General features: G+C 42.2%; 1 protein-coding gene across 1 annotated transcript; it reads left to right on the top strand.

The window, feature by feature from the left end:
- The first annotated feature begins 712 nt into the window (after positions 1-712).
- Positions 713-23146, top strand: INSIG1 (insulin induced gene 1). Its single transcript, XM_073629958.1, has 6 exons — positions 713-868; positions 5587-5935; positions 11620-11744; positions 13098-13264; positions 15919-16018; positions 17840-23146. The coding sequence occupies exons 2-6, from the start codon at positions 5602-5604 to the stop codon at positions 17867-17869; spliced, it is 756 nt and encodes a 251-aa protein (XP_073486059.1). The 5' UTR covers positions 713-868; positions 5587-5601; the 3' UTR covers positions 17870-23146.
- The last annotated feature ends 3290 nt before the right edge of the window (positions 23147-26436 follow it).

Raw genomic sequence — 26436 nt, 5'->3', positions numbered from 1 at the left:
GGGCTGTATATGGCATACTCCTGACCACTACACCCTGGGCTGTATATGACATACTCTTGACCACTGCACCCTGGGCTGTATATGACATACACCTGACCACTACACCCTGTCCTATGGGCTGTATATGACATAGTAATGACCACTGCACCCTGTACTGTATATTAAATATTCCTGACCACTGCACCCTGTATGATGGGCTGTATATGACATACTCCTGACCACTGAGCTGTATAGACACAATCCTTACCACTGTACCATGCTTATATATATATATATATATATATATATATATATATATATATATATATATATATATATATATATATAGTGTTGTTTGGTGTTTTAAGCCCCTCCCACTGTAAACCCAGTTCTGGCACAGTGTGGGTGCCCAATCCTCCAATCCTGAACCCCACAGCCCTGATTGGACACCAGGAGAGATCTCGTGTCCGGGGTCACTGGCCTGAAGGAAAAGGCTCCCAGGATATGGCGGGAAATCCCTCATCCTCCAGCTGTTCCTCACTCTGCGCGTCGCCGCCTCTTGTTTTGATTTTTTTTTCTTCCCAGAGAAGGAAGGTGTGTGGTGTGTCCGCTACGTCATATGGGCAGCCGCCGCTGATTGGCTGCTGGCGCCTCACCAGACACGCATGTTGTTTTGGGTCGGGGCCGGTGAGGCTCCCCCTCCTCCGTCTGATTCAGTGAGGAGGAGGAGGAGGGAGGGAGCGGGGCATAGGAGGACAGAGGAGGACAGAACAGATCTACCTGGGGGCGGGAGGAGCCGCACTTCACCCTGAGAGACTCATATTTATAGAGGAGCTCACAGGAGACATTCACTGACCGGACACCTACCGACCTGTGCCCCCTCTGACCGGTGAGATTGTACTGCCATAGAAGTGTATTGGTGGGTTCTGTGTGTCCCCCTAGATGTATGGGGGTGGAATGGGCACTGTGCTGCCATATGTCTGGGGGTAATTGTACTGTTTTCTATGGTGCTGAGGTGGGCACTATGTTGCCATATGCCTGGTTGGTGAAGGGGGGGGGTTTGTACTGTACCTGTATTGGTGTCATAGTGGAGGGGGGGGGGGGCATGTTACTATTGTGTTGGAATGTCATGGTGGGGGGCATTGTACTGCTGTATATGGGGGGTGCCATGGTGCTGGTTGGGATGGTGGCACTGCTGGAATGGGCACTGTGCTTGTGCCATATGTCTACATAGTGATATGGGGGGGGTCTACTGCCCCATTGCTATCTATATTGGGGTGCATTGCCTGTGATGATGGCACTGTGCTGCCATATATCTGGAGAGGGGGGGGGGGTAATGTTACTATAGGTTCTGCCCCATTACTAGGTGTTGTATGGTGGGGAGCAGTGCTTTGCCATTCTGTTGTGTCAGGATGCTGCCATGTAGAGGGGGGGGGGTTGTGCTTTTATATAGCTGTATTTGAAGGGGGGGGGGGGGGTGCTGTCACATTGGCATGTTGCTGGGTTGGGGTCATGCCATTGTTGGAATGGGCTCTGTGCTGCCATATATATGTGTGTGTGTGTGTGTGTGTGTGTGTGTGTGTGTGTGTGTGTGGGGGGGGGTGATCCATGTAGCAGGGATCTGAAGGGGGGGGGGGGGGTTGTACTGCCCTGTAACTGTACTCTGGTACTGTAGTTGGAGAGGTCATGTCAGTGTGTTGGAATAATGACAAGGTGGGGGGCATTGTACTGCCAGGTTGGAATGGGTTCTGTGCTGCCATATGGGTAGTCAGTGATATCATTGGGAGGGGGGGGGGGGGGGTGATTGTATGGCACAGTATTGGACTGGTACCATACAGCTGGGCTGGTGCTAAAGCCTGGGGTAGGGGGTTGTTTTAGCACCATACTGTTGTATTACATACACTGCCATGATCTGTACTTTTCATACACATCAGAACCTGTAGCAGCTGATGACGGATGACCTTTTATTGGCCCCCGGCCTCTACAGTAGATGGGGGGGGGGGGGGGGGACTACACATCTTAGTATTCCCTGACATCACCAGAGTAGCTGGACATGATGAGAGTGACAATTGCCTGACAGCGGGGGGAGGGGGGTCATTCTCTGGTCCATGGCCTACTTACCCCAAACGGACGCTAGCTGGGCTCTGATTGGCTGCCCTGTGAGGGCACACATCACTGCTTTGATAAGAAGTCGCTCCCATGGTGGTTGATCTGGCTGAAAGTAAAGCTGGCACTAAGTGGCTTATGGTGGGTGATGGCACGGCTTCATTCAGGACCAGTTATGGGTCATGATTGGTCAGTAATCTGCAGCCAGTGAAGTCTACAGCTGTTCGCCAGCTACAGGCATGGACCAGATAGATGTTCCACCTGATATTATGGTGGTTTTCCCTGATGATCAGTGATTCGTGATCTCTTCCTTCAGCATGTAGTAAGCGGATAATCTACACTGTACTTTGGTTAAAATGTGACAGAGGAGGCAGATCACCTCCATGGAACCCCTATACTCCCAGCAGGACAGAGTTAAGGTTTTGGAGGGGGTTGGGTAAGGCATGGCACAGAACCCAGGACACAGTATACAGCAGACTACAGGACTTCTTTGTTCCATGTCATAGAGACACAATAAAGTCATTGGTGCACATATATTCTGCAAGGCAAGGGGGGGGTGAATTATTGTATGGTCACGGTGTGCACATTTCGGAGTCTATAAAGTAATGATTTTAACTCTGTGTCTGGGGATAACAGTCAGCACACGGCTTCTTTAGTCCTCCATTGATAAATCGCAATGAATGGAGTTTGATGTCACAGTGCGGAGATCCCAGTAATGGAAACTATTGATTATCCAGTCACTCCGGAGATTCATATCGCTGAATGACTTCACAAACTATGACGCCAGAAAATGGGGGGGAGGGGGGGGTTGGTCATTCATGAGTAGACAGATGGAGATGTGGATATGACAAATTATCCAGGTTTGCTAAACATTTACCTTTTTATAAGCGTTTAGTCAGATCGTCATTAACCTTGACTAACCGATGTAACGATTTATATTCATGAAAGGACATATAAACATAGAGGTCTGCGCTAATAATGTTAGTTTGTAAAAGTTTGGGGTCCTCCATAGTAAGTGGTGAAGTTGAAGGTGGTTTCTTGCACACACAGCGCTTGTCCTGTCCAGGTATCAAACAAATAAAAATGGCAGATGCCTATTAAAGTAATACTAAAGTCTCAGATTTGTTTATTACAAGTACATTCCTTTTCATCTATTAAACACTGAATAGTTAATTATTGTTTATAATAAGGCCAGAAAACACTCACATTAATTCATTTTACTGACCCAGCCTCCAGCTTCCTCTGTGCTGCTTTCCTGAACTTCTAGTTGGGGAGCACACACTCTGAATGTAAAATAAGTCTCCTGATTACTCCCCTCCATGATTATATTAAAGGATTTGTGTAGCACCAGCCATTTGCACAATGCTTTACAAAGTAGAGGCAGACAGTACAGTTATAATACAGTTCAAATCAAGAGGCATCTGAGGGCCAGGCTCATTAGAGCCTATTATCTAAAAAGAACAGTCAAGTGACTACCTGTCCCATCATCCCTGGTACCCTTGCGTATGTGTCCTAGTTTCTAGCCCTCTGGGCTGACTGCATGTGTCCAGCACAGGTGGCAGCTGTAATATTCTTCATAGGACCCTGCAAGCCAAGGAGCCACCCTTACAACAGAAATTGGGGCCAGCAATTGGGGAATCCGGTGATAAGGGAAAGTAGAAAAGTAGCCATTTCAGAAGAAGCAGACATATTGTAAGACCTACCTGTTTCTTATCCTTCTGGCCAACCATGTAACGTATGTGTGCTTTAGCATTCACATGCTGCACATATGTGTTCATGGAGGCTGAGGTTTCTGTCCTGAGTGTGTTCCCAGCACTGACTAAGCTGTCAGACAACTCCCGGTATCTGTGATCGGTAGCTGGTGGGACACTCTCCTGATCATGTGACCAATCACATGATCTGGAACTACTCCCTGTCTCCTTGCATTAAAGGAGTTGTAAAGACAATTCTATGCATTAAGATAAAAAAACCTGTGTGTAGCAGCCCCCACAACATCCCCCAATTGCCTACCCGCACCCCTTCTCTCTCCAGCGATGTCCACGATCCCCTCAGCCAACCAGTACACTCCTCCTCCTGATTGGCTGAGACAGAGCAACTGCGCCAATGGCTTCCGCGGCTGTCAATCAAAGTCAGTCAGCCAATCAGAGGAGAGAGGGGTCGGGGTTCTGTGTCTGAATGGATATACGGAGCTCTGACTGGGCTTAACTGCCCCCTGTAGCAAGCTGCTGGCTGAGGGGCACTCAAAGGAGAGAGGGCTAGGAGCAGCAAAGAGGGACCCGAGAAGAGGAGGCTCTAGGCTGCTCTGTTCAAAACCAACTGCACAGAGGAGGTAAGTATAACATGTTTGTAAAGGCTCGTTTTATTTATTTGTTTTTTTTTTTTTCAAATCACTCCACCCAAAATTGATGTAACTTCCACTTTTTGGATCCCCCCCCCCCCCCCCCCCCGTGTCACATTTGGCACCTTTCAGGGGGAGGAGGCAGCAGGTACCTGTCTAATACAGGTATTTGCACTTCCTGGCATAGATCACCGCGGCGCTTGCGGTGATCTATGCCACTTCCGGCGCCTACCCTGTCCTCCCCCCCCCCCCCCGCTGTATTCTGAGAGACACAGCAGGGACCTTAGAGGATGCGCGACTCGTGCATGCACAGTAGGGAGCCAAGAAGTGAAGCCCCACGGCTTCACTTTCTTATTCCCTTACCGAGGATGGCGGCTGCAGCAGCCGAAGGACGGATCAGCTTTGGCTGCCGACATCGCGGGCTCCCTGGACAGGTAAGTGTCCATATATTAAAAGTCAGCAGCTGCAGTATTTGTAGCTGCTGGCTTTTAATTTTTTTTTTTTTTTTTTTTTTTTTTAACCTCCGCTTTAAGACCTAGTTGACAGGCCAATGGGAGGGGATACGAAGAGGGTGAAGTGGTTTAAAACCCTTAGGTACACCAAGTGAAGTGACTGGCCTCAGGTGATACAGAGATGAAACCAATCCTCTGAATTAAGTTGTGCTGATCTGCAACCATCTCTCCTCTGCCTTTTAAAATGCAGAATTTATAAAGCTTGCCTGAGCTGTCAGAAATGAGGCGGAGAGCTGATATTACACTATGCAGAAATCAGTAAGGGGGCTGTGAGAGCTGATTGGAGGGAACTGACCCCCCTAACCCTACCCCCCCCCCCCCCCTTCCCCTGTCACTATTTTTCTCTTGGTGTCGGGACAACTTGTCAGAAGTGACTCTTGCTGATAGCAAAGGAATGAAGCGGCAGACAGAAATGACATTTGGTGCTCCTAATTGAGACAAGTACACACTATAGAGGGATATGCTTTGTTCATATTTCCTGTCTGATCTTAACAACCACTTTAAATTAAGATAAGCCGATAAATGTTTTAGTCACCACGGATGTTAAGGGAAATCACTCAGAAATGTTCCACTTTAACTTTATGTGATCTGACCATTGAGATGGATGTATATATAATTTTTTTTTTTTTTTTATATTTTTCTTTCCCGCAGCTACCTCTTAAACAAATGCCAAGACTCGAGGAGCACTGCTGGAGTTGCTCTTGCGCCAGAGGAAGAGACAAGAACGACCCAAAGATAAGCATTTGGCTTGCCCGCAGAATTGGAGAAGCCATGTCCTCCCTAAACTCCCTCATTACTTTGGCCTACAGCACCTTAGCCAGCAGCAAAGGCCGCAGCCTGATCCGGAGAAGTGTGGTCCTCTTTACTGTTGGCGTTTTTCTTGCCTTGGTGCTTAATCTTCTCCAGGTTCAAAGGCATGTGACGCTATTTCCTGAAGAGGTCATCGCGACAATATTTTCCTCCGCATGGTGGGTGCCTCCTTGCTGTGGCACTGCAGCTGGTAAGTATTACACAAAGCCACAGCTGGACAGGCTGTAGTGTATTACTGATGATACAATTGGTAGATCAAATTGTTTGTGTTCAGTGATAGAGCTCTTGCTACTAGGCTCTACAGGAGTTAGAGGAACCCGGCAGGTAAATGAAAGCAAGGGGACAAGAGAGCAAAGGTCCTGCCCATAGAAGCTAAATTGTACCTGTCACTTTTCTGAGTTAAGCACAAGTAAACTAATTGATTTTAACAGTTTCAAAAAGCAGTTACATTCCCGGAGCGTGCCGCGAACATAGCTGTCACATTTACTTGTGTCCTCAACCAAACTGTCAAATCATCCAATGGCTGGTGTCATAACTGATCACATGTGCAGCATCATGGCAGTTGAAAATTAAACCGAGGCCAAGATATCCGCTTCCTTGGCTAAAAACTATAGGAGGGTTAACTTCCACTTTAAGGCTAAGTTCACACTGGCATTAAAAGCAGGTATTTGAGGGTTTAAAAATGCCCCTCAAATGCCTATGCACAAGATACAATAGACAGCACACAGTGCTGTTCATGCTATCAAAACACAAAGCGTTAGCGACGCATCGCTTCATAGTTGAAGCCTCGTGTTGTGTCAGAAGGCCTTAGAAGCCTTTCAACTCTTCCCATTCAAGTCTATGGTAACGCCTCGCAAATGCTCTGGCAGGCAATTGTGGGGCTTTGAGATTAGTTCATTTGCTGTAATGGAACAGGCATTTGTGGGGTGCTTTTAACACTCCATACATGCTCCTCAAACGTTTCACAAGTACCCATAGGGCATTTGGAGAGCATTTTAGACTTGCATTTTAATGCTATAGGAGCGTTTGTTAAGCGTTAGAAATTTAGTCAAGTGTGAACAAGTCTTCAGTCTTAACCAAAAAAAAAAAAATTAATCAAAAAATACTGTAGCTGCTCCAAGGATTCAGCGATGTCCTCGACAGGGCTACTTGTTTGCCAGTCTTTCGTCCCTGCTGTGTTTATTAAGAGAAGCCAGCTGTGACTCCTTGTGGCCTCCCTACTGTGCAAGCACAAGGCATGCTTGTGAAAGGACCTGCAACCTTCTGGGATGTGTGATGTGCCCCAGAAGCTTGCGGGGGGGGGGGGATTGCTTCCACTCTCATTTCCTAGGCCAGGGATATGCAACTTGCGGACCTCCAGCTGTTGCAGAACTACAAGTCCCATAAGGCATAGCAAGAATCTGACAGCCACAAGCATGACACCCAGAGGCATGTTGGGACTTGTAGTTTTGCAATAGCTGGAGCTCCACTAATTGCATATCCCTGTCCTAGGCAGTCAAAGTGGAAGTGGGGGCGGGTGCCTGCAAAAACCAGGTACCCGCGCTCTCTCTAAAAAAAAAAAAAAAAATACAAAAGTATGAGAGGAGGGGGGAGATGTTAAAGCAGAATTAATAAACGGACACTTACCTGTCCCGCGGTCCAAGCGATGCGGGGGATGGAAGCCCCGCTCGTCTCCCCCTCCGTTCGGCGGCGCCGGCATTGCAACTGTGGGTGCCGGCTGTGGCTTCACAGCCGGGCACCCACTGCGCATGCGCAAGCGGTGCCGCGTGCTGTGATTGGCCACTCAGTCATCTGGGACCTGTAATGTGTCCCAGATGATTGACAAAAGGGAGGGGGCAGAGCTGAGCCTTTCCTCCGCCGAGGGGAAGTGATGTCACCAGCCCAGGCACTGAAGGAGGCAGAATACGAGGGACCCCCTAGCAACAGCCATTTAGAGGTGAGTAAAAAAAAAAAAAAAAAATTCCAAATGTTGTTATTTATTTATTTATTTATTTTTTAGGAACATTCATGCTTTAAAGTTAAGTTTAACCTTTAAAGGTCATATACAGTCCAATAGTAACACCACATGCTCTGGATTTTGAGCATCTCTTGCAATGGTTGTACTGTTTCTGACTTCTTAATACTAGTGTAAAGGGAGTCTTTTCTCTTATTTCCAACTTATTAGAAGGTCTTTCTGTGAGTTGAGCCGCTCAAAAGAGAAATGTAAAAGTACCAGATTTGTGCTGTTACTGCAGGGCAAGAACCATGACCGGGTCTCTTGTCTGACTCTTGGTGGCTTGTCTAACGTTAGCCATACACAACTAGATTTTCTCTCATTTAACCCATAGTGTGTGTGTGTGTGTGTGTGTGTTTTTATATATTCTCCACAGGTTGTTATTAATATTATTACTGGTATTTATGCTCAACAATTTACACAGCCACTTAACATACTGTACATCCGCATCAGTCCTCAAGGAGCTTACAATCGAAAGTGTCTATCTCACCTGCATACATTCAGTACATGCACATACTAGGGCCAGTTTGGGGTAAAAAGCCAATTAACCTTCCAACATGTCTTTGTAGTGTGGGGGAGAACATGCAGATAGTGTTCTGAATGGATTTTAACCAGGAACCCCAGTGCTGCAAGGCTGATATGAGCCATTGTGCTGCCCCGGTTTTTGTTGCAGTTTTGGAGTTTCCTTGCCCTGTGCGCATCAGCCATGCTGTATAATGCCATTCCAAAAGATAATCACTGATCGGTCCTAGAGTCAGCTATGTGGATGTCCCTGGGCTCATTGACCTCTTTGAATAACGCTGAGTTCCATTTATGTGCGTCTGCACTAATAAGTGCCAAGTGGAAACATAATACATAGTTTTCTCTGAAATTGTGGTGTGTGTGGATTGGATGCAAGTGGTCTCTGTAAGATTTGCATTGCTCATCTCAGGGACTACTTACCTGCATTATTGGTAACATGATCTTGTCACTTTGTACAGTGTATGTAGCCTCTTAGTAATGACAACCTGTTATGAAGCACCTGCGTGAGAATCCTCAGATGGAAGCTGACGTTTTATTAACTTCCAGAATTCATGTAGTAGAACAGCCAAGTGTATTATTTTTTTTTTTTTTTTTCCCAGGAAGGGATATCACTGCCATGAAGCAGCAAGTTGTTGCTTCAAGAGGCTGAGGTTGTCCGATTCTTTCTGAGGCTTCTCACACAGGAGTTTTGTCTTGTGACCACTTCCCTTTTATTAGCCCCTTTATAATTGAGTCAGATTGTGTAGTAGAGTGAGCAGGAACTCTATAAAGAATCTGTATCTCTACTAGTATAGTATTGCTCATTCACACCAGCTTGCATACTAAAACCTCTGTATGTTGGTGAATGTTGTATAGGGTGCAATACTTTATTATAATGTCACAAAAAAGACACTTCATATAACTTTATGCAACACAGCACTTTGTGGCAAAATGTGATGAAATGTGTTGCGCTGTGTAAGAATACAGACATGCTGCACTTGTATGGTGTGGACAGAGGAATTGTTTTCTTTGTGCCCTTTCTTTAAGCCTGTGTGGATCAGCACAGCTAAACAGACAAGGAACCCTGTTTTATCTCTTGCAGTTACAGCTTGTTTTATTGTCTCCAGTGATGACTTGTCATATTTGATTATTACTGTAAAAATTGTATTCCTTATATAATGTGTAATGCATATCAAGAGTGATTCATTAAACATCCTTCTGCCTTTTTTTTTAATTTGTAATCAGCTTGCACCATAGGGCAAACTATAAGGCTGAAACTCAATATGAGGATTAGAATCGCTGCTCCTCCTGACTGCAGATGTCTGCTTGGCATACTCTAGATAGCACAGGAAATGTTGTAAGCTCTGAGCCTTGTGATTGGCCACCCCCTGAACTGGTGAGCTGCCTGCCTCAGACTTCATTGGCCTTCGTGTTTAACATACCATTACTGGGAAAGCGAAAATAAGGAAGTAATCATAGGAGGAGAAATATTTGCCTGCCAGACCTGCCATAAATATCCCTAGAGACACCGAAAGTGAAAAATAAGATGTCTGAGAATTTTATTATTTTTTTTTTTTTTATTTGCTTGCTTAATGTTTTAATGTGTCTAAATATATATAGAGTATATAAAAGTATAGTATTAAAGTGTATATAAAACTGAGTCTTGTTCTGAAAACTATCTTTCATAGTGATTCATCTGTTTTATATTTATATTCCATATTAAGAACAGAGATAATTAAATATTATTAAATAAATTAAACTTAAACCTCCTAAAATGTAAGGCTGAGAAAAGCATATGGCATGCAGATCAGCAGTTCAAATAACATAACAGTCCGCCTAAGTTTAGTTGTATTCAGATTTGTTTTTACTGGCCTCATTAAAAGTAACCCGTCATCCCCAAAAATAAAAACTTTGAGCCTCTCTGCTCCTTCTGAGAATACCTGTCAGTCATTCCAATGAGTCCGCAAACCTCTAGCATTGTGTAGATGGAGGTCATTATGATGCAGATTTTCTTAGTCACTTGCCATCGAAAATATTAGTAATAGAGGCAAGGGGGATCACATAAAGAAGATATGGTTTCTACTGAGAGGGTTTTTTTTTTTGTTTTGTTTTGTTTTTTTCTTTTTTCTTTTATCTTTCATTTGTTTATTTGAAAACCTTGCAATTTTGCTGCCAGTACCTCTCCAACTGGATATAAAGCATGGGCAACTGTAGGGAAGGAGGTAGACAGGGGCATGCTCTATCACAACACGGAAGTGCTGGAGCTTTTGCTGGTTCCAAACTTTTTGGTATTTTAGGTATGTAAGAATCAATTAAACCAGCTAGTTGTGTGCAGGCACTTCTAAAAGCTTTAATAGCTATCCATTTTATAATGAAATAAACCTAGTCACTAAAATCTCATTATTTACCATGTTAATGTCATTTCAAAAGTCTTTTTAATCTTTTCAAATAGCATGAAGGTCCTTGTTCAGCTACTTACTGTTCTATAGGGTGACAACGCTATCTTAAATTTTTTGTGCTCCCACTTTGTCACCCTGTCACATGCTCGGACATGCTTCTCTGTTGTCACCATCAGTAAGTTCCCACTGAACAATGACCTGTAGCTACCTCTTGGAGTAAATGCATATAGAGCAAAAGTAGCTACCGGAGATCGGCAGCAATGACATGCAAAAAATGCTGAAAAAAAGAGTCTTATATAAACGTATTTTTCGGGAATTCATTTGCTGAAACATATACTGTATTTATCGGCGTATAACACGCACCCCAAGTTAAGGAGGGAAGTTTAAGGAAAAAAAACTTACATTTAAATGCCTGTCAGTGCAGCCTTGTCAGTGCAGCCTTTCCCAGCGTCCATTGCAGCCTTGCCCCAGTGCAGCCTTCCCTAGTGTCCATTGCAGCCTTGTTAAGATTTAAATATGGCGTCACGGAGATCGCAGGGACTCGGCGGAGCAGAGCGAGAGCCGCCGAGATACACATAGCCAAGTGTACGCGACTCTTCTCGGCTCCGCTCACAGTCACGCCCAGTCCCGCCCTATGATGGACATAACACAGGTCCAATGGTGGGGCTGGGCATGACTGTGAGCGGAGCCAAGAAGAGCAGAGTACATTCGGCTATGTGTATCTCGGCGCGATCGCTCCGCTCACAATCAGCGGAGATCGGCGTATAACACGCACCCACGATTTTCCCCTGATTTTAAGGGGGAAAAAAGTGTGTGTTATACGCTGATAAATACGGTATGTACATAATAAAGCGCATTTTGGATTTTAAAGACTGTTGGCTTCCATTTAACTTTTCTTGTGTGTTTTTAATACCACTAATGAAAGTAATAATTAGAAAGTTCTGGAACATATATTTAAGGTTTGTTTTTTGTTTTTTCCAGCTGTTGTTGGCCTTCTCTATCCTTGCATCGACAGCCATCTTGGAGAACCACACAAGTTCAAGAGAGAATGGGCCAGCGTCATGAGATGTATAGCAGTTTTTGTCGGCATTAATCATGCTAGCGCAGTATCCTTTTAACCTGCATAAAAAGAAAAGCCTTTAAACATTGTTTAAATGTTGGTAAGAGCTGGTTAGAATGTCTACATTTTTATACACTCAAGTAACAACATGAATGCAGAGATTATGCTGCTTATCAGGTTTTATTGTTGCATATTTAAGTTGAAAAAAGTCATTTTTGTTCAACAAAAAGGGGGAAAAAATGAATAAATTGAAAACCCTCCATATATAGAGCCAAACACCCACAGTTGATCCAGAGGAAGGCTTAAAAACTCTTATAAAGCATGGTTAATTTGCTCCAATAGGGGGAAAAATCCTCCCTGATCCTTAAATTCAATCATATATTCCCTGAATAAACAAGTTCTGGTGTTACCTTTTTTAAATATTAGTCGGTTATATTCTGTGCCTAGGATCGCATCCAGCTCTTCTAAAATCTAGAATTCATAGCGACTAATACAAGTGTTCCTCCACTAATTTGCAGTGATGTGGCCCAGTGACAGATCTGATTTTCTATCAGTGCCATGCAATCTGTACAGGCTCTCAGTGGAAAAATAGCCCAGTATTTCTTACATGGATGCTGCTGTTCCCCTTAAAGTGGATGTAAACCCCATTTATGAAATCTGACCTGGGCACATATCTGTAGTGTTTACCTATCTCTCTCCAAAGCCCGAGGTCCTGTGTCTTTCTGCTACACTGTTCCTCTGTTATCAGCATGATAACTTCTGACAAGCTCTCCGACACCCGAGATAAAAGCAGATAGAAATTTGTGTCGGGGATGGAACTTGGAGATAGATAAGCAGAGAGGTGGTCTATTCACAGCACAGCTCTGCAAGTTTCTTTGTTCTTCTGCCTATGGGGGGTGCCTATCCTCCAATCAGCTCACACATAGTGTTTACATCCACTTTTAAAGCAGGATGAACCTGTTAGTGCATAAACAAGCATGTTCAGTTAGTACAAGAATGTATATTTATGCATCGGTTTGTTCTTAGTCATTAAGTACCTAAGTAGGCTTTCAACTTCAGCACATTTCATTTGCAGAATTATCCAGGAATTAGATTTCTGTTCATATAGAAATTAAGTCACCTAAGCTAAAAAGAAAAAAAAAAAAAATGCCGAGTTGCTGTTAGGAAAAAGGGCAACTATTTCCTGTTCTTTTCAGGCAGGTTAGACAGTAGATGCTTGATGTTTCGGTGTCATCTGTTTGAAAAATTTAGGAAATGTTTTTGGGTTGGTGTTTTTTCTGTTTTTTTTTTTTTTTTTTTCCCTTTTTTTAAATGTGATTTTATATGAAACCGAGTGTGTCTAGGATTATTGGATGATAATATGATAGTGAGTCTTCTCCTTAACATTATACTCCTCCAGAAACTGGATTTTGCAAATAATGTTCAGCTGTCATTAACACTAGCAGCCTTGTCTCTGGGCCTTTGGTGGACCTTTGACCGCTCACGCAGTGGTCTTGGACTAGGAATCACAATAGCCTTTCTTGCAACACTCATAACACAGTTTCTTGTATACAACGGAGTGTACCAGTAAGTATCCTCCATGTTGCAACATTTTATATAATTTTTGTGTTGGTTTTTGGCACTCTGTAGTTTTTGCAATGGTATCCTGGTGTGCATCTGTTCTGGTTAAAAAAAATAAATCTCAGAGTATCCCTAGCATAAAAGCACCCTTATACTTATACTGATACTAAAAGATTGTTTATTTTTTTTTAAATAAAAAAAAGTCATGCTTACCTCCACTGTGCAGCTCGTTTTGCACAGAGTGGCCCTGAACATCCATTTGTGGGGTCCCCTGGTGGCTCTTTCGGCTCCACCCCGCATTAGATAACCCTCCCCCCTTGGAGAAGCGCTCTCCCGAGGGGGTTACCTTGCGGGGGAGCGCTCCCGAGGCCAGCATTCGGCATCCATAGAGGCTGAATGCAGAACTCGGCCTCCACACCCACGTCATTGGATTTGATTGACAGCAGCGGGAGCCAATGGCTGCGCTGCTATCAATCTATCCAATCAAGAGCCGGGAACCCGTGGAGAGACTGACGATGGGGACATGCAGACGGAAATTCGGGGCTCGGCTAAGTAAAACTAGGGGACCGGTGACTGCCGGTTTGTTTTTTATTTTCACCTTAATGCATAGAATGCATTAAGGTGAAAAAACACGTACCTTTACAACCCCTTTTTAATCTACTCTCATCCTGACACTTATCCCAACCTCTGAAATCAGCCCTTAATTTTTACCAACCCAAACTACAGTGGGGATCGAAAGTTTGGGCGCCCCAGGTAAAAATGTGTATTAATGTGCATAACGAAGCCAAGGAAAGATGGAAAAATCTCCAAATGGCATCAAATTACAGATTAGACATTCTTATAATATGTCAAAAAAAGTTAGATTTTATTTCCATCATTTACACTTTCAAAATTACAGAAAACAAAAAAATGGCATCTGCAAAAGTTTGGGCACCCTGCAAAGTTAATATCTTGTACTGCCCCCTTTGGCAAGTATCACAGCTTGTAAACGCTTTTTGTAGCCAGCCAAGAGTCTTTCAATTCTTGTTTGAGGTATCTTTGCCCATTCTTCCTTACAGAAGTCTTCCAGTTCTTTGAGATTTCTGGGCTGTCTGTCACACACTGCTGTTTTAAGGTATATCCATAGATTTTCAATAATGTTGAGGTCAGGAGATTGTGAAGGCCATGGCAAAACCTTCAGTTTACGCCTCTTGATGTAATCCCCCGTGGATTTTGAGGTGTGTTTAGGATCATTATCCATTTGTAGAAGCCATCCTCTCTTTAACTTCAGCTTTTTCACAGATGGCATCAAGTTACCATCCAAAATTTGCTGAAATTTTATTTAATCCATTTTTCCTTCTCGTGAAATGTTCCCTGTGCCACTGGCTGCAATACAACCTCAAAGCATGATTGATCCACCCCCATGCTTAACAGTTGGACAGAGGTTCTTTTCGTTAAATTCTGTGCCCTTTCTTCTCCAAACGTACCTTTGCTCATTCCGGCCAAAAAGTTATATTTTAACCTCATCGGTCCACAGAACTTGTTTCCAAAATGCCTCAGGCTTGTCTATATGTTCATTTGCAAAGTTCAAACGCTGATTTTTGTGGTGAGTACGTAGAAGAGGTTTTCTTCTGATGACTCTTCCATGAAGACCATATTTGTACAAGTATCTCTTTATAGTGGAATAGTGTTCCACAACTCCAGTGTGTGCCAGATCTTTCTGGAGGGATCGTGCAGTCAAACGTGGGTTTTGAATTGCTTTACTCACAATCCTGCGAGCTGTTCTGTCTGATATTTTTCTTGGTCTTCCAGATCTTCCGTTAACTTCCACTGTTCCTGATGACTGCCATTTCTTAATTACATTTCGAACAGAGGATATTGACATCTGAAAACGCTTTGCTATCTTCTTATAGCCAGCTTTGTGAGCGTCAACTATTTTCAGTTTTTTCTAGACAACTGCTTAGAAGAACCCATGGTGCTAATTGTTGGGGCAAGGTCAGATGAGTCTGGCCATTTAAAACCTTTAAGATTGACATCACCTGGTCTTCCCAGATGATGATTGAGAACAATCCATGACACTGGCAGGTCTCAGCTTTGCAAAGGGGGCAGTGCATGCTATAAATTCTGCAGGGTGCCCAAATTTTTGCAGACGCCATTTTTTTGTTTTCTGTAATTTTGAAAGTGTAAATGATGGAAATAAAATCTAACTTTTTTTTGACATATTATAGGAATGTCTAATCTGTAATTTGATGCCATTTGGAGATTTTTCCATCTTTCCTTGGCTTCGTTATGCACATTAATACACATTTTTACCTGGGGTGCCCAAACTTTCGATCCCCACTGTACAAGGGTGACAACTGCGCCTTTCATGTCTCTAAATTCAAAGCTCATTGTCCTCTCTAGAATATGTTGTAGGGTGTAAATTTTTGTTGGATATAAGGTTTATATGTAGGCCATGTCTGGGGTCTAGGAGTAAGTAAGCACTTTTGTACTTAGAAAATGTGTAAGGACCTTATTGAGATACTTTCTTCTTTTACTAATGATGTTACAATCGTGTTTATTTTTGATTGTGCAAATATGGTAGCAGTAGAATATTTCTGCTTTGACAGCCTGTGCCTGTGTATTGTTGAATCCTATGCAATTTGATTTACTCACTTTATATATTTCCTTGTATGTTTCAGGTATACCTCCCCAGACTTTCTGTACATCCGTTCCTGGCTGCCTTGCATATTCTTCTCTGGAGGCGTGACTGTTGGAAATATAGGACGACAACTAGCAATGGTATATATAAATGGTGGTCTTCTTTTATTATTTTTTTTTTTTTTTTTTTTTTAGTTCAGCTCTTGCAAGTTGTGTTGCAGTATGGCCACAGCTCTTTTGGCCATACATCTCCTGTGAGTCAAATTAGTTCACTTAGTTCTGCAGTCCTGTGATCCAGATTTAGCCAATAACGAGCTAAAGCTTGCTGTCGGCTGACATCACAGCCGGTCCAGGCTCTGCAGGGATCCCGAGCCAGACAATTGACCAAAAGCTGGCTCAGCCTCTCAGTACACCGCTGAGGGCCTGAGCAAAGGCCGCTCCCGCCCCCTGCACAGTCTGGCACTCCAGTGAGTACTGTAGGGGCAGAGCAAAGGGTAGTGACTGCCAGTCATCGCTCTGTGCTCAGAGGGGACCCAAGAACTGAGCGATCAGTGGTCTTTGACTGCTCATTTCTTGGTGTAGATCCAACAAGGGACAGCTGCAGCATTGATCCCATCTAGGTAAATGGTTCCCCCCCCCCCCCCCCCGAGTTCCCTTTGAGCCCAGGTGCCAAATCTATGGACGTTTTTTAACTTTTTTTTTTCTACCCCCTGCTAACACTTGTTTTCGTGCTGATTAGTGTGTTCTGGCATACCACCTGCCACAACAGGGAAGATCATCGCACCAACATTGCTTGTGTTGGTACAGTGATCTGTTGCCTTCTTCCCGCCCCCCCCCCCCCATTTGGATTTAAGGTTTAAGTTTATTTAGTAGGGAGCCTCCAAGAACCTCTAGGAATGCATCCCAACATGCCTCAACCCAGGAGAATTACAGAACCTGTCATTGATCTGCTGAAAAGGACAGATGTCTTACTGCATTACTTTCCTGTACAATATAATTCTGCTGTCCAGAAGTTTTAGTGGTTAATTATGATTAAGTATGAGCTCAGGCGTGTTCGCAGGAGCACATGGAGAGCCTGCCAGGAAGTCTGCGCTGTGCTAATCACAGGCAGCGAGACATTTTCCCGATTCGCGGCTGCAGAGATCAGGAAATGTCACACTGCCTATGATTAGCGCAGTGCCGACTTCCTGGCAGGCTCTCCACATGCGGTTGCGAACACGCCTGAGCTCATCCTTAATTATGATTAAGCATGTGAGAGGTGAGCTGCTTCCTGGCTATCCCAAAGCAGGTACGCAGATCAGAAAAATAGTCATCGAGCAAGTATGCCTTCAATTCCATAGACTTTGTTTTTTTTTTGTTTGGTTTTTTTTTTTATAGTTTCTTTAATATTTTTTTTAAAAAAAAAAAGCATAATTTTTTATTTTTTATTTTTTCCCCAATCACTACTATATGTACCTGAATCAATATTGATCTCAGGTTTGGTGGGGTCCTGGACCAGGCTGTTAACCTAACTGCAGTGTGGTCTGTGGGGAGGTTCAGGATCTGGCTACACTTTCTGGCAGGGATGTCTGGATCTCCAGCAGAGCTTTGAAATTCATTGACATGTAAAACTATTGTTCCGTGTGTAAATTTTAGCTGTGTATTTAGCTGTTTGCCTGGAGGTCAGCTTGAAGAAAATTGTTCTTCTCACCTGTAGCAATGAGATCCAGGCAATTTTTAACACACTTTTTTTAGCATTTTAAAACTGTGTGCCACACCTAGAAATTTTTACTTTCAGGAAAGGTCCTGTCCTTGAGAATGAGCAGTTCAAACTTCCATTTCCTGCCCACTTTTTCCAAGTCATTGAGTTGAATAACTCCAAGACAGCAAGTTCAGAAAGGGGGCAATAGTTGTATCACTTGGTGCAAATTTCCTTTAACTAAAAAAAAAATGACCATTAACCAAATTGTTGTTTTATTGCAGGGTCCCACAGAAAAAGCACATGCCGATTAGATGCATCCAAGAAAAGGCCATATTGTAGAAGAATCATGCTGGTGTTGTAAAAGCTTGCACTATGTTACTGAGTAACAACCTGCAAACTTTCCACGTGCAAACACGTTAAAAATGTGAAGCCTATTTTCTTCGTCATTTGATTACTACAATTTATGGTATGCAGGACTTTTATTATTGCTCCATGGATTTTTACACCAGACCAGGACTTTGTTGGTGGAGCCAATATGAGGGAAAAAACTTGTTCAGCAATTCATCTGTTCTTCCATGATTGATGCAGGTTTTGTTAATCTGTCACTTTAGAAGTAGAATTTCAAAGTGTTCTTTTGCATGGTGTAATAAGCTGTTTGCCAGCTTCCAGTACAGCGTACCAGTATTATGATTTCATTCTAAGGGGATGAAATAGGACATGCCTATTACAAAGCTTTGCAACAACCATGTCCCATGAAAGCCTCACAAGTGCAAGGTGCTTAAATGGGAGAAGAAGATGAAGTGTAACTAAGTAGGAGTTTATTATTTATCTAAATGGTAAATAAGGCTGTGGGCGAAAAGTCAGAGATGCATCTAATGCCAGCCAAGCTTTGGTCCAACCTCAACATAGCCAAGAATTGGAAAAACATTTTGTTCACATTTGAAAACGGGCCAGTGACCAACTATACAGAAGAAGAAGTATCTGTCTTTGCCCTGTGGCAAATGATTTAAGATAATAATCTGCGTATTCTCATCTTTTAAGCCAGTCATGCAACCTTTTGGCTCTGTAGCTGCGGTGGATCTACAAAGCACAACATACCTTCTACCCAAGGCCTTTTAGCAAAGTATCTGGAGGTATAAAGACAGTCTGTGTTGACTGTAGCAGCCAATCGGATCCTTTCTTTCCTTCTCTGACAATTTATTTTGGGATGGAGGTGTTGAGAGTGAAAGAAAGGCTGGAATACTATTCATGGAGAAAATGCTAAGCCACATGTCTGAAGGCTTAGGTCAGATTACAATGAATTTGCCTGTCTGAACAGTTCTTAAAAGAGAAGTATGGGGTTTTTTTTTTTTTTTTTTTTTTTTGGATTCATACTTACCTCGGTGGATGGAGCATCAGACCGATGCTGCAGCTGTCCCCTGCTGTCTCTGCACCGAGAACCGAGCCACCGAACATCGCTGATGGCTCGGTTCTCACAGATCCCCGAGAGAAAAGCTGCTGTCAGTCAGTGTCTCTCCTCTCTGCTTCTCCACACTCACTGGAATGCTGAGCTCTGTGGAGGGGTGGGGAGATCAAGGCAGCTGGCGCTCCAGACTTGGAAATTGGGATGACCCGCTGCCTCAACTGATGGCAGTGACATCAGCAGAGAGCAGACTTCAGACCGCTCTCTGCTGAAAATGGGTGACAGGAGTGCAAAACAAATTGCGCTCCTGTGACCCAGAGGAGAAGCCCAGCCTAAAAAGCTCAGGCTGGACTTCTCCTTTAAGTGAGACTGGGGCAGCATTTTCTCCAGGATACACTGGTATTTTAGCCAATTTTATTTATTTTGCCTTTTTACGCTCTTTTATTAGTCTTGTCTAGATCAGTGTTCCTCAACTCCAGTCCTCACGGCGCCCCAACAGATCATGTTTTCTGGCTCTCCGTTATTTTGCACAGGTGATTTGATCAGTTTCACTGTCTTAGTAATTACCACAGCCGTTTCATCTGAGGGAAATCTTGAAAACATGACCTGTTGGCCCGCCTTGAGGACTGGTGTTGATAAAACCTGCTCTAGATGAATAAGCAGAAGGTAGTGATCTGTTTGGTTGTTGCATGCTGCATAGGCTTACTCTCCTGATACTGCTATCTAAATGCTTTCTGATTGACTTCTGAGGCCCAGAGCCAAATCAGTGTTTACAGCTGAATAGTTCAGATCCATGAGGGCTCAGAGAAGCATGCACTTTGCTGTGCCTCGCTAAAATGAACACTGTGGCTACAGTTTCTGTTGATGATATTGTAACCCTCGTTCTTCCTATTGCTTTCCCCCGCAGAAGAGCATTGCAGCTCACAGAAGAGATTCAAATAGAACTGTTGGTGTGTATGAAATGTAGTAGCTGTTTGCAGGCCCTATAACTCTCCATGCCGTTTATGCACACCATTTTTCTGTTGGCAGAAAAATTTATTACAGGGAGAAGAGGAGACCCCCCACCCCTGTCTTTTGTCTCACAGCCTTATTAATATTTGCAGTCTGTGATTGCCTTGTAAAGAGAAAAGTGCATTTGCCACTTCATTAAACATTTTTTCTTGTTTTGGATATTCTATAGTATTTCTGAGCACAAGTTTTCATTGCAATTTATTTAATTACATGCAGTTCAATTTCAGTACAATTTTTATTAGCAAACCTTTTAACAATTCTAAGTGCAATGTGTTTAAAATAACTTCAAGGGAATCTGTAGCATGTTTTCTTTTATTGCATCTCCTTATTTAAGGGACATTAACAATTCTACATTTGCTTTTGCATAGCTTTCCATACATGGATCAAAACTAACTTATGAGAAACCTTCTGTAACAACACAATACTTTGGGTTCCAGGTTACAACCAGTCATTTCTTCTGTGTAATAAAATCAATGTTTGTGTCCCTTTTTAATGCGATGAGCTTAATGAAAATCCTGGTTTATGTTGGGGGAATTAATAAAGTGTTAACTATATTTGTGGCACTTTGACAAAGTAGATAAACCTGTTTCAGGTCTGCAACAGTTCTTGAGTGAAACGGAAACTGATGCCGGTGCCCCGCCTAATTAACAAAGGGATTGCTGCAGTTTTCTATTAAGAGTCCCAGCAGATCTTCACCAGATTGGACCTGTTGTACAGAATGTGAAGTATCTGCTGTCAGCTCACTTGTCTCTCTAGACACGGAGAGCTTATTTTCCTGCCTATATGCCTGAATGTTAACCCTGACAAATGCAGAGATAACAGCCTTCCTCCTCACACTCAGCCGAGCGGTAGGTCAAAGGGAGCCAAAGCAAACGGCTTCTGCTCCAGTATAGAAAATAGAGCAGATTGCTCCTAATTAACAACTATGCTTGTGCCCCCTTTGTTTACTTAGGAGCAGGATCAGTTCCATCTTCTCAGTTTAGTAGTGCAGACTTTATGCCTTTAGCCGACCATAGATGGTTTGAGATTCAAACCATGTATGGGCAGGCTGAATGTACCAAAGTTGATTGATCAACTTTTGGTAGAAGCAGTCCGCTGGATTTTACATGCGATTGTTGCTAGTGGCTGTTATAGTGACTAGCAATAGTCAAGCAAATTTCTTTACTGCAACCTGTGGTCTCAGGAAAGAAATTCACTCCAGGTTTTGGTTGACCTTTGTTAATCCCCCCCCCCCAATGGTATATGGTGGCCCAGAAATATCAAATCACAAAGCATCTGATTACAGTTGTGATTGCCATAGTGGGGTAACCTGAAAATTCAGGAGCTTTCAGACCAAAGATGAAGCATAATGGATTTCTTATGTTCTATTTCACCCTTTGAAGCTACATATTTGATATTCCAGGGTCCTCATAAATTAGCATTATTTTCTGCATATGGAATTATTTCTATTTGAAATGTACCAGTCTCCTATTCAAAGGGGATGGGAGGGGGCTACACATTCGTAAGCCTAGCCCCTATGTAACCCTGCAGGCTGTCAGAAAATCATTTTAGCATGAGCCCATGTCCCTATATGCTAAGGAAATTATAGCGTGAAAACCATGTCGTGTCAGAAAATTGCTGTTTCTGGTGGACAGGTACACTTCTTTTTTTTTTTTTTTTTTTTATTTATTTATTAGGGATTATCCTTATAAGTTGGGCCTGATTTCCACAGGCCCAATGTGAACAGTGGGACCCTCCTCTTGCTGTTATTTACAGTACTTGATATACTGGAGTCCAGTCAGTAAAATAGCAATTCTCAGAATTTTTATGGTCAAACTGCAATACCAGACTTCACCAGAAGATGATGCTGCCAAAGGCCCTTGTAATTGCATTGCTTCACAGTCCTGAGGGAGCCTGGAGGAAGCCATTTGTTATCACGCAGAGTGTCCTGATCCAATGTGCTTTTCAAATTTCCTTAGGATTCCACCTCAAGCAGCTTATTTGATTGACAGGCTTACAGTTCTACATGTCAGCAATAACTTTATTACCTGTAATACTTTTTTTTTTAATTTTTATTTCTATGTCTTTATGTAACGTTAAAGTTCAGTGTAAAGTACTCCATTTATTGTTTGTATATGTATTTTATTTTATTTTCTTTGTGAAGTTGCCTTTACCTATTTTACTTATGCAAGGAAATCTTGCTTTTGGTTTCCATTCTTGCTGCAACAGTGATGCAAAATTATTGACTCAACTTGCCAAAATTTTTTGAGCTCTTGTTTCTTTTGCAAAAAAAAAAAAACTCTTATCTATCATCATTCACTTAGTACCTACAAGTACACAACTTGAAATAAACCATTTTAGAGTCTTAAAACCAATGCCTTAAGGCTACAAGGAAATATGCTATTTATTACGTAATTATAACATTTTAATACAAATAAAATTTTACAATGCAAGGTCATAAAAGTAAAGCAACTGTGTAAGTAACTGTGACTCTAGAAATCCTTACATTTTATAGTTGTGTGTAAGTTCGGTCTTGTTTCGTGACACTTTTGAGACACTTTAAAGCTTGATTTTCTAGAATATTTTTACCTAGCCCATCTTCCCTGCCCAGTGAGTTCCAACGGAACCTTCTTTTTTCTTTCCCCTTTTTTTATTTTTTTTTCCTTTTCCAGTAAGTTCCAAACATGATTGCAGATTTGAAGCAGAAAAAGAGGTCAGGAAAGGCAACTGTTCTGATGGTGTCACATATTTGTTTAATAAACAACCTCTCACTACCACCTAATGGAGACATTTGGTATTGCAATAGTCTGTCTCTCCATGTAGACACAGATTGGCCAAGTATTAGGATTCATACATTAGTTGAAGAGGACTGGGTAACCCTACTGTTTGTTGCTGTCATGTTTATGATTCTACATTTTTCTAAGGACTTTTTTTTTCCTGATTCAGAAATATAGAGCCAAGTGGTGTATATGGTGTTCAGATTTTATGTTGCCAACACTTGTAGCAAGTTTGTGAACCAAAGTCAGCCAAGTTGAAAAAGGTAATAAAAATATTGCACTATGCTGGATTTACAAAAATAAATATATATATTTTGATTCGGTTATCAGTTCCTCATGTGTAGGATTTCTGTGGTATGCTTTATAGATGTATATAACTTTTTTTTTTTTTTTATTATTAAAGGTTGTGGATCATTTGACTTTTGCCTCTGTCTCTTTAATTGGATGTTTGGGTTGTTCTCAAATGTACTGTATTTTATGAATAGATTTGTGTATAGGGGTCCATTCTGCTACCTCACTTCCTTTTCATCATGTTCTTAGCAAAGTACAGTATCTTATTCATTTGCTATGGCGAGAGGACAGGGTGTGAGGTAGTGACCACTGAGGCTGTGGGGCAACCTGCTCCAGGGCCAAGATAAGTATTTGGGGGATGGTGGGAAGGGTGCTTTTTATTTTATTTATTTATTTATTTTTGCCCCACTTTACCTTTTGGTTGATGAGGTCTTGATGCCCAGATGATAAGGCAATAACCAATCCTCAGCACAAGGGGAACATTCTGAGACCCAATAATATGTAGTGAAAAGCCAGTGCAAGCTATTCAGTGTTGGTGTGGTTGGCAGTTTGCTCTGAAATTACTGAATGCAGCAGTTTTAGATGTTCTTTATTTTAGAGTATTAATAATGTCCTCCTAAGGATTAGAGCTGCATGATTCTGTATAAAATGAGAATCACAATTTTTTTGCTTAGAATAAAGATCATGATTCTGAAAAACTTTGTTTTATTTTAAAGATTTACAACCCCTGAACATTAGGTTATCGAATAAGACAGAGTACGCTTTGCTCCAATCAAAGAAATGTAATGAAAAATAATGTGATGTTTAAAGAACTAAAAAAAAAATTACCATTAAGTTATATTCTCCTTCCCTTTTTTATTTATTTTTTTTATTTTTTATTTTTTTTGTCGCCGATACGAAGTACAGATACCTACCACAACTTTTTTGTTTTACACTTCAGCTGTTAGTAATGGTACAAAGCTTTGAAAAGTTATTTTACAAATGAAATAAAATTCATTTTTTTTTTTTTAAACATGTAAATATATGTTAAAGGTGTTAAAATATTTTGCACAATCATGTGCAAGCATTTTTGCTTGCACATGATTGGATGATCAAATCAGCAGAGCTTTCCCTCATTTCAGATCTTCCCCTCAGATCTACAGCGACTGCACTTCCAAGTCCACTGTTTCTTTTTATCTGTCTCTTTTAGCACTGAGCAATGTTGTTAAACATTGCCGGCTGCTTTTTTTTTTTTTTTTGTTTGTTTTGAAAGCTGTGAGCATGAATCATGGAAATGTTGGATTGAGATCATGTGGGGGTTACTGCTGTACCAAAACTGCACTTTAAAACTAAAACATGAGTCTTTTTGACCTGTGATTTTTTTTCAACATAAATCTGGTGTGTTTGGGACATTTACATACTTTTCTATACAACTGCTTTGCATTTAGTAGTTGTAATGTAGTTTAAGTAGATTCAATTAGGCCAATGATGCGTTTTAATTAATGCTAAATATTCAAAATGCTGTATGTGTACACTCTATGGAATAAAGTTTGTGGGCAACTAACCATGAGCTTTTTGGACATTCCATAACAAAACTGCTGTATGTACATAGGGAGACGTCATTCCCCTACCCCCCTTCCTTTGAGACTAGAACAGCCTCCATCCTTCTGAGCTTTCCACCATATTTTGGAGCATGTCTGTGAGAATTTGTGCCCATTCAGCCAAAAGAGAATTTGTGAGGTCAGATATTGATGTTGGACAAGAAGACCTGGCTGGTAATCGCTGTTGCAAATTATCACAAAGGTGTTCAGTAGAGGTCAGGGCTCTGTTCAGGCCTCTTGAGTTCACGCACCAGACTTCAGATCATGTTTTTATGGACCAGTATTCCTGCAGAGGAGTGTGGTCATGCTGGAACAGAAAAGGGTCTTTCCCAAACTGTCGCCAAAAGGTTTGAAGCACACAATTGTATAAAATTTTCTGCGTGCTGTAGCACTAATGGGTACCCATCAATGAAAACATCTGAACTCAGTCATTTGGAAGGATATCCACCTACTTGTGGCCATTATTTATAAAAAGAGTATGGCTCAGTAAGATATTAAACAACTTTAATAACTATGTTAAACCTTAAAAACGAATTCACAAAAGAAAATAAAAATAATACGCATCTTTGTATGGTAATTAACCTAGGAAGGGGAAGACTGGGCTCACGTTAACCAAAGCTTTAGTTATCGGACAAAAAGAGTAACGTGCGCCGGCTAAGGCCTGATCCACACCTATGCTTTTTGCATTTTGCAGATTTGCATTACAAAAAGTTTTCATAGGAAACCATGGACTGTAGTGCAAATCTGCAAAATTCAAAAAGCACTAAAAATGCATAAGTATGAATCAGGCCTAAAGCCTGGTACACACAAATAAAAAAACTGACAGCTCCAGTCAGGGCCACTGTCCTAGTCTGACCTTAGTACAGCGATTTCCCCCCCCCCCAAACAGTTGTGTTCTGCTGACAGGGGGACCTTACCCAACCCCCCCCCCCCCCAACAACACCACTCTACTCAGCTGCTGGTTTTCCAGCATGCTTGTCTGACAGAAGCCAGTCAGCCAGGCGGCCGGCTTCTGTTGGACTAACTGACATACACATGGGCCAAATGTCGGCTGGTATTTATTGAACCGGCCAATGTCTCCTGACATTCGGCGCATGTGTACTAGGCATTAGTGTAGTGGGTAGAAAAGAGAGGGGTGCCAAGCCGATCATAGTGTAGTTATCAAGTTTATTGTACAGATAGTGTTTTTTTTTTTTTTTTTTTTATCTAAGTTGCACTCACAAACAAAAGTAGATAAAAGCCTGGACATGTGTAGTTGCAAGGGCTATCAGGAAATGCATTTCCGAGGCTAGGACATGTCCTTCCTCAGTCTCTGTAATGGGTGTGTAAACATTTATTAAAGGAAGACAATTACATATAATAATATATAATCACATAAAGTAAGATGAATTCTGCTTATAAAGATTCCCAGCTGGGGAGGACACAGAGGAAACTGTCACAAGGGATACACTGGATATGGTCTGCATGGCACTTGCAATAGGCTATTGCAGGTTCCATCCACACTATATGCAGAGTTTACACCACCACTACATTTAGTCTGCACTTTGCTCTTTTTGTCTGTTTGCCGCTTGGAGATCTCAGAAGTGCTGCATTAAGTGTGCTGGATTGGATTTGTCAGCGGTTCCTAAAGCCATAGGATATATCCTGAGGCTTTGACCACACTGTACTTTCCATCAATGTAGTTTGTCTCAGCCCAGGCTGCACCCATCGCACCATATTGACAATTTTTATCCTTGAAACTTCAGTTATCTGTCATCATGATATAATAGTAAATGTGGGTATGGACATAACTCCTAATGCTCTTATGGGTCTTATTCTGAGGTCTGATTTAGGAGATC

The sequence above is a fragment of the Aquarana catesbeiana genome, linkage group LG05, assembly GCF_042186555.1.
Source record: "Aquarana catesbeiana isolate 2022-GZ linkage group LG05, ASM4218655v1, whole genome shotgun sequence".
Taxonomy (NCBI): Eukaryota; Metazoa; Chordata; class Amphibia; order Anura; family Ranidae; genus Aquarana; species Aquarana catesbeiana.
Note: the sequence above shows the minus strand (reverse complement) of the source record. Positions and strands in the feature narration are given on the sequence as shown.

Excerpts from the sequence above, each read along its gene's own strand:
- INSIG1 (XM_073629958.1), top strand. The coding sequence starts at position 5,602 with ATGCCAAGACTCGAGGAGCACTGCTGGAGTTGCTCTTGCGCCAGAGGA. Across the intron at positions 11,745-13,097 it reads GCATTAATCATGCTAGCGCA|AAACTGGATTTTGCAAATAA; the intron begins GTATCCTTTTAA and ends ATACTCCTCCAG. Across the intron at positions 13,265-15,918 it reads GTATACAACGGAGTGTACCA|GTATACCTCCCCAGACTTTC; the intron begins GTAAGTATCCTC and ends TGTATGTTTCAG.